This window comes from Dermacentor silvarum, chromosome 3, assembly GCF_013339745.2.
Source record: "Dermacentor silvarum isolate Dsil-2018 chromosome 3, BIME_Dsil_1.4, whole genome shotgun sequence".
NCBI classification, from domain to species: domain Eukaryota; kingdom Metazoa; phylum Arthropoda; class Arachnida; order Ixodida; family Ixodidae; genus Dermacentor; species Dermacentor silvarum.
This window is the reverse complement of record NC_051156.1, coordinates 197,368,194-197,377,040: the sequence shown is the minus strand read 5'-3', so window position 1 is coordinate 197,377,040 and position 8,847 is coordinate 197,368,194. Positions and strand designations below refer to the sequence as shown.

Below are 8,847 nucleotides of genomic sequence, written 5' to 3'. Positions count from 1 at the left end.
GAAAAGCACACATTGAAAAAAACCACCAGCCCTTCCCCTGTCGAGAAAATGGGGGTAAGCGAAGCTTGTCGTGTGTGTATCTGACCTTCTTTCTTTCTCGCTTTCTCTCCCTTTCACTCTCTCTCTTTCTTTCTCTCCTTTTTATTCGTTAACTCCCAGTTTAACTCCTCTTTCGTTATTTCTCTCCTTAATTACGATAGCAAATTAGTAGAGAGCTATACGGAGTAAGGATAGTAGTTTTATCAGCTGTATAAACTTGGACATGCAGCAGTACCAGCAACGCGCAGAACTGTTGTCGACGCCTTCGGCGTTTTGCCCGCGTTCGCACCGAATGCGCGCGGAGTTGGTGACTGTTGCCGGTGCCTCTGGGGGCGGCTCGGAGGTTTTCGACGAGATCAGAATGGGACACTCGTCGAGCAGCGTAGGAACTCTTACCAACCTTCTCGCCTCGCAACGTTTTTATATAAATACGCATTTGGTGCCGCAGCTAAACGTCGCCTCCCCTCCCACCTCCCTCCCGTCCCTCCACGGCCTTTCGCGCAACAAAAGAAGTCGCGTTCGCTCTCCGCCGTGCGTTCGTTCCCCGTGAAAGCGCGCGTCCCGTCGCGCGCTTTCACTCGCACATACAGCATACGGCGCGCGGCGACGATTTCATCTCCGATAGACTCTATAGGGAAGGTCACGGTGACGGCGACGACCACGCCGACGGCAGAAATCCGCTTGGAGTGTCCACATAATTGCTATCTCAATAAAAAGCATGCCCTATTGCGCAAACATAGTGACGTGAATTAAGGGCTTCCTGAAAACAAAGAGGAGGGAGAGGGGGGGGGGGGGGGGGGGTACTCCGCTTCCAACGCCTGTGCCGTGGACGCCACTGTTACCGTCGATGCGCGCATTTGAAGGAACTACACTATTTTATACAGTGGCTGTGCGTGACACTCTAAAATCTTGACCGACACAGCCAACCAACATTGTTAAAGGATGCGTTACTGTAAAATAATACATAACGAAGAAAATTTATAGCTCTTCGTTTGACTTCACCTCTCATACATACTCTTATAATCACACAGATCAGCTGCAATCTGCGTGCATGTGCTGCCTCGAGCTACGTCTTAGACTCTTTGATGCCAACGCATTGGCTTCATCGTTCAAGACATCTTGCCTTTATACACGTCAATCAGTGAGAATGCAGCTATCTGGTCATTAGTGCATGACAAACACCTTTTTCCTAGCCCCTTAGTGGGAATCAGCACACGCTCTCGAGAAATCGTAACATTTAGGACGACGAGCACCAGTTATCCAATGTCCAAGTCCTCCACATCTGATGGGCAGATCCAAACAACCATCTTTTATTTCCAAGTTGTGAACTTATTCTGCTCTCGCTAATCCGTAGTATCGCCGTTGGACTGACAGGACACAGCAGTCAAATCACGGTGCGGTTTCCATTCGTAATGAATGTACAGAGAGCAAAAAGGACCGAGGACAAAATAGAAATGAATTGTGCTCGGTGCGATAACCTTATATGTTAAAGCGAAGTCTTCTTTGCGACAATTGTAGCACATACACATGAAGACGCAAGAATGCACACGTAAGACACGGTGCTAACTTCAAAAATATGTTTTATTTCCAGGTATTATGGCCTTGCTTGTATGTGTGTGTGTCTGTCTTTCGCGTGCCTATACAACAGTATTTCGTATGCGTTACAACAGTACTGCAAGATGTCCATAGCAACAAGCCCGCATTGCACCACTAGTCGACGTCATTTCCCTGCGAACCCTTCCGTATTTTCCTGACCGTGACTGCTGGCTGGGTGGGTGCTGTTGTCTTGTCGAATTGCTAGCATGCAGAAAATCACTTCATACTTACTACCCCTTTAAGTGTCCAGGCTGCTGGGCTTGTTTTCTGCGGAATTTCTCGGTGATAAAGCAAATTATCCCTAAATATCCTTATTGCAACAAATGTACGTCATCGAGAGCACAATTCTTTTAACCAAGCAACATTTCTAAACTATCCACGCCTACTTTTGTAACCATTATGCCACAACCGTACATATCGTGCCAACGGCAACTACCTCACCAAGATAATCGCGGCGTGTTGATGATGATGATGATTTCCATGCTATGGCACATAGCCACAACTAGGGATTGGCCATGAAGCGGGCGGTACACTTAAAATAAGAACGAATCAAGCCATACAAGGCAATACAGGTGTTGTCACGTTGCGTGCGCCAGTTTCTATCACGCCATAGGCCTACCAATGAAACGGGCAATTTCCGCTTCACGAAGCTTCGCTTCGCATGGACTCCAAAATAAGCGTTGGATCTGCAATTTTTTTGTAGCGTTCTTAGAACGTAAGACTGGACGAGCGCTTACTCGGAAGTGAAATGTTATTTGGGCGATCATGTGAGACACGCATGTTCGAAGAACGTGCGGCAGATAACAAAAGCTACGACACTCTTAAACAGAGTCATCCATAGTCGGGTCCGTTTAACACAGACATACAGTAAGCCGTCCGTCCCTCTCTCGGACAAAGGGGTGTAATATCTGTCTACTGACAAAGTCAGCGTTTACGCTTGCTTTGGTGAATTTAGCGAACGGACCTGGCTTTAGATGGACTCTGATAGATTAAGGGCGTCGTAGTTTCTGTTATCTGCCGACTGGTTTTTCAGACACATTGTAAGAAATGCTGCGGTAAATTACGGGAAATATCTTGGCAGCTCTATTTCCAAGTATTTAACCATCAAAATGACGGCAGGCCGTCGTTTTGTAAAGCGTACGCTGCGACATACTGCACACGGTAGCCAACCCAATCACGCTATTATAACAAGTATTTTTGTTGTGTGTGATTCGTGACTTTCCTTCTCTCTTCGTTCACGTCGATATGAATTTGTCGGAATGACACCGATGGCTTGTCAAAAATAATAAAAAAAACATACCCGCTAATGTGACGGCTTGTTTTTACAGGGTGCAAGTGCATTTGCACAATTTCACTAATAAAATTTCGCTTGTCAGGGAGCCGCTCGTCCTGTGTTCTGCCTTGCCTTTGTTCCCTTTCTGTCGTTCTGTACATTCATTATGAACGCAAACCAAGGCCGCTATCTTGTACGCGTTCGAAAAGCCGACGTTCGGTTTCGTCTCACGCGATTGTCCAGGCCGCGCCGATATCGCGTACTAGGTCAATCTCGGACAATCGCGAGAGGCGAAACCGAACGTCGGCTTTTCGAACGCGTTAAAGATAGCGGCCCGACTTGCCGTATTACTATACTGTAGTGCGGTTTCTCAGACGCGCACGCACGCGCCAAAGACGCAACACTGAACACTGAACAACCGTAGCAAAGGATTTATACTGCTCTCTCGCTACACAACCATTCCAGTCAGTCAGTCGCGGCATTTGCCGTGGCGGCGCCGGCGGCAGCTTCGTTCCCCTGCTCGCGCACCTGCTCGTTCAGACCCTGCAGTCGCTTCAGCAGCGTCTCGAAGTCGTACTTGCTTTGGTCGGCAGAGATCATGCCGGCGCCGACCATCGCCCTGCCGTCCGCGACGAGGTTGTTCTTGCAGGCTTCCTCGTAGTGCGGGTAGTTCTCGGCGAACGCCTTCAGCACCGGCTCCCTCAAGCTCGTCGGCCACGGAGCGTGTCCACGCAGGCAGCTCTCGACGACGTCGCACACGGCCGCCCGGATGGTCTCGTGCGACACGGTGACCCTGCTGGTGCACCGCGGGTCCCTGCCCGGGAGCGGCACCGCCGCAACGAGACCCTGGTCGTCGAACGGATCTTCGGTCATGATCGACTGGATGGAGAGCAGCACACTTCCCACGGTCTGAGCGGGACTCCACGTAGATCCCTGGAAGGTGCCCAAGAGGCTGAGGCAGACCTGCGAGTTGGATTCGTTGTTCCGTTCGATGTAACGGTCCCAAAGCAACGCGCTTGGCGCCGTATTGCGGATGAGGCCTCCGGGTAAATTTTTACCAGATGGAGTTGTTTAACCTGAGCCTACAGCTGAGTATACAAGAGCGGTTTTCCATTTTGCTTGCAATTAAAAGGTGACCGGTAGTTTCCTGTTTCGTCTCGCCTGAGGCATTTTTGAAAAAAAAAAAACGAAAAAAAAACAAGAACTTGCCTGGGATTGTTTCGCATTTTCATAAACGTAGAAGGGAAAAGATGATAAATAAGTAAAAGTTTGCACTTCATGGTGTATTTCGTAGCGTTTGACAACGTGTTGTAAAATAGCCTAAACTAACGCGTGTGAGAATGTGGAACTGTTAAAGCGATAGCTTTCTTTGGATCTTGTCCCCACTTGGCGGCATGTCAGTTTCTTGCCGCTTATGGCCAACTTGAGACGCCAGATTCCCCTACTTGTCCCTAGAAATAAATTTTAGAAATTATGCATGGCTCTGCTATCGCAAACACCAGAGACCAGCTAAGCTGGGGAATTATAGTGGCAAACCACACATTTAGTCTAACTTTTGCTGGGCTTCCCCCATCCCCGCTGGTCTCTGGTGTTTGCGATAGCAGAGCCACGCATAATTTTTTCCACGGCATGCGAGAAAGAGGACCGCCGAAGCGAGCGCCCATTAGCACCGTTATAGTTTAAAGTCGTTGCATGTTGCGAAAGTTCCTGAGCACCCGCAGCCCACGATCTCCCAGTCTCCTCTGTTTCCTAGGGCTCAGGATTTCTTCGCGATGTTCTGGGTAGTACCGCGATGAATTCAACCGACCACGTTCACAAGTCTCCGGATCGTCATTTCTTCGCCTACGCGAACTCTCGGCTTCCCTCAATCTAAACTCGGTTTGTTCTCTTCTGCGACGCTTGCTTTCAGCTTCCCTAGCTCTCGCTTCAGTCTTTCGGAAACGACGAGTGTCCAGTTTTCTGGTCGAAACCTGCCGAGCCGTCGCCAGACGCATCGGCTGCAGTCACGGTCACCGGGCGCGTTCGGCGCGAACGCGGGGAAACGCGGTCGGCCTCGGCAGCAGCTCTACGCGTCCCACTACCACCTGCTTCACTCCTCCTCTCCACCTCGCATCCGCTATGCTGCGCGATCCTATTTTAGGGGCGAAGCACCTTAGGGCCGAGCCTTGTCCCTCCCTCATCGCCCGTCGTCCGTAGCTCTGGTTTGCATGGAGTCCGCTAGGGGCGCTACGGTGCACAAGGGCGTTCGTTCCCGACGCCCGCTCTCTTTCTCTCTTCAGCCATGGATGATAAACAATCGCTTCTGATAACGGCGCGCCCGCTATGGATGAAAAGGCGAGAGTGGCGGCTCAACTGCAAGCGGAGTCGAGGGCTCGCAAAGCTGCTGCAGCACGGCGACGCAGACAACAGGCGGACCCGGAGTCTAGGGCGCGGGAAGCTGCAGCAAAACGGCAACGCCGGCAAGCGGACCCGGAGCTGAGGGCTCGCGAAGCTCGCGCTTGAACCGAGCATCGGCGCCCCCAACCTCAGGTATATAGAGAACGCTTCAGGCGTTTTGCCGCTGCTTCCCGCGCTCTCGCCGCCTCTGGGTCCGCTTGCCGGCGTCACCCTGCTGCTGCACTGATCACAAGGCAGTCTTAATGAAGGGAAAACTAAGTCCGCACCTCAATACCATATACGCCTAATAAAACAACATTGTATATACTGTACACATGTGTTGTCACTCATTTGCATGTTCGAGTGGGCAATGTACGGAGGATTCACGGTTACCCGAATGATCCCCCGGTGCTTCGACCACTCATCATCATTCACTTCGTGGATATGCGGTGTTCTTTTTTATGCTCTGCTTTCACTCTCTCTCAGCTCTCTCTCTCTCCCAGCTCGGCGAAGTTGCGGATGACGGAATAATCATTATAACGAAGTTCTAACAGTGCCGCTCTAAAATAAAAAAAATCAATAAAGACGTTCAATGGTCGATTTCGAACCCTGGCCTACCACCAGCAGATAAGCTCGAGCGCTTTAAAAAAATTCGGTAGACACACTTAAGACAGACACTTAAGACTGCTTACGTGTGGGAATACAAAAGCATTCTAGCAGCTTTGGTGAAATGTAAGTAGAGAGCGCGCGTGATGGGAGCGTCGCCGACGAGTTGGCTGCGTTCGTACAACGCCGGTCTCTCCACGGGCGTCAACGCACCCACTACGCATACCGTTATCTAGTCAGAACCGTGTAGCCGCCGTGGCATCGGGGAAGCGTGCTCATCTCGCACACCGGAAAACCAATTGAGTTGACTTCCCACCCAGACCAAAATGTGTCAAATTTTCTTTTCAAAGCCTATAATTTACGTTTACAGAAACCTCCTTGCGAAAGAAAAGCAAGAAGAAAGAGGTACGGACATTTGACGAAAATAATTGTGACACACACCAAAGAAACGTACTTACGTAAATATGTAATACACATTACGTAATAGGCTGAGGGACGCTTACAAAGCTATTGCTTACAACGATATCGCCCCCCGGTTGGTTATACGGGGATTTCTCTTTTCACGAGCACCCTTACACGCGCACGCTTTGCCTTCGTATCGCTTTTCCTTCATTGCCACAGAAAGTTGTCCGCCAATGCAGAAGTTTGCAAAGATTCCTGCAACGCACCTTTCCGTTGCTGTAGAAGTGACGATTGAACGTCACCCGACCACCGTCCGTAGTCATGATTCGCACCCTCGGGGGGCTCATCGGGTAGTCCGGAGGGCACTTCACCAGGAAGTGAAAGAAGCCACCGTGGTACGGTGTCTTAGACGGCCCAACCAGGACAGCGTGGATCCTTGTCAGGTCGCTCTCCTCCGGAGCGACGAACACACCAGGAAGCGGCTCGGTGTGCAGTTCTGCGATGTCGCGCCTCACCCTCAACAGGCAATGTGGTGTCGGCTGCTCGTTTTGATACACGATGGGATCCCAGTAGTTGGGAGGCATTCGCAACCTGCCTGCCGCAGCGCCGATGCCTCTAGGACCAGACGTCATCCTTCCTGAAGATACCTCGCCGCTGCAATGGAACGGTCGAACTTCTTTGCGAGGCTTAACCGCTGGCAGCGCGTTCTACGAGTGCGTTTCGACGACGTTCTTTTTTGCGCGTCTGCAGTCGGTGCACGTGCTCGTGATGGTTGCGCGGGCATGCGATGTTGATGGTGATAATGAACCTCTATCGTACCCACTGAAGGGGATAGGAAACGAATCGGGCGGCGTTCTTTAGTTGCGCAACTCGTAAAAAAAAAAAGAAAAAAAATCAAAGAAAAATTCAGAGCCCTTCCACTGTGTGAAGATGGAAGACCAGGGAAGCTGTTGGTTTTGTTTAATGATACTGAAGTTTTTTTTTTTTAATTTGGTGGTTATGTGTTAAATGGTTGAAACGACACAACGCATAACTTCGTTGCGTCGCCGCGCGCCGTATGCTGTATGTGCGAGTGAAAGCGAGTTTAGACCACTAGATTCACACCACCTTGCACCATCGGCCGCAGCACGTTGTGCCGTTGAGCGTTCGGCTTCTCGTCGTTTTCGCGTTCATTCGCGCTGTTGAGCGCGCCGGTGTTCCGTGAAGGCGCGCTGTTCCTATTAGCAGCGAGCAACACGGGTCTTACTAATACTACAGTGCCTAGAATATATTATTGCGATAGCAATTATATGGACACTCAAAAGCAGATTTCTGCCGTCGGCGTCACCGTCGCCGTCGCCGTGAGGTTCCGTATGACGTCAATGGAGATTAAATCGTCGCCGCGCGCCGAACGCTGTATGTGCGAGTGAAAGGGCGCGAGGGGCGCGCGCTTTCACGGGGAGTGAACGCACGGCGGAGAACAAACGCGCGTTCTGCGCCGTGCTCCCTTAAGGGCTGCAGAAGTAGGCGTCTCTTTCCTCCTTTACAATCACCATATATGTAGAGCAAACGCGCCTTCTTCCGATGCACGAGAGGCCGTGGGGGGGGGGGGGGGGGGGGGGAGGCGACGTTTAGCTGCGGCACCAAGTGCCTATTTATATCAGAGGCTCCGGCAACAGTCACCAACGCCGCGCGCATCTTGAGCGAACGCGGGCAAAACGCCGACGGCGTCGACAACAGTTCTGCGTGTTGCCGGTGCTGCTGCATGTCCAAGTTTATACATTTGATAAAGCTAATATCATTACTCCGTATAGCTCTCTACCAATTTGCTATCGCAATTGATGCTTCGCCTTTCAGGTGAAACTGCGACAACTTTTCTAGGCACTGTACTAATACTGTACTCCGTTTCATACATCAGGTGCAACTACGTGGAAGCTAAGCAAGAAGTACGCGCACCAAAATTTATCACTTCGCGCCTTCCGTCTATTATTCGCTGCGCGCCAGCGGCGTCTGCTCGCGCTACCTTGCACGTGAGGCTGCCGCCACCGGCTGCAAAAATAAACAAGGAAACGCAAATTGATCTGAAACAACGTGTTAGCAGCCGCATGAGTACATGGTTTGTTTGTTTCTAAGGGCAAACTCATTTTTACTTTGAGAACTAAGCTTATGTAAAGAACATTTTCACAAAAATCGGCCAATAAACACCGAACTATTTCTAAGGGCGAACGCAGCCACTCCAAGAAGTACCTCTATAGCCTCCACAGCGTTGCTACGGTGCCTAGGTTGGTAGCGTTGCACCTCATGTATGAAATGGAGTTTTTTTGTTGTTTTTTTTTTCCACCGAGCGGTTCCAATGGGAGATACTGGCACCGCCGGTGATGCCTTCGACCGGAGGCCACTAGACGGTGACACTCTTTGGGACCGTGCTAACCGAGCGGCGCAGCGCGCGTTGCACGCGCTTCGGATGCGCGTTCGTCGTTCGTAAAAGCAGTCGGTTGCGGTGCGTTTTAGATGCGAAGCATCTTATGCTTGGGGCTATGTCACTCCCTCCCTCCCTCAATCCATCCTCCGTATAT

The 8,847-nt window shown here is 50.8% G+C and overlaps 1 protein-coding gene across 1 annotated transcript; it reads right to left on the bottom strand.

Moving 5' to 3' along the window:
• Positions 1 to 3,336: 3,336 nt before the first annotated feature.
• Positions 3,337 to 6,924, bottom strand: LOC119444163 (ubiquitin-conjugating enzyme E2 Z). The gene is made up of 2 exons (XM_037708617.2): positions 6,559 to 6,924; positions 3,337 to 3,871 (listed from the first exon to the last, which is right to left on the bottom strand). Exons 1-2 carry the CDS (start codon positions 6,922 to 6,924, stop codon positions 3,374 to 3,376), a joined length of 864 nt encoding a protein of 287 aa, XP_037564545.1. The 3' UTR covers positions 3,337 to 3,373.
• Positions 6,925 to 8,847: the final 1,923 nt, after the last annotated feature.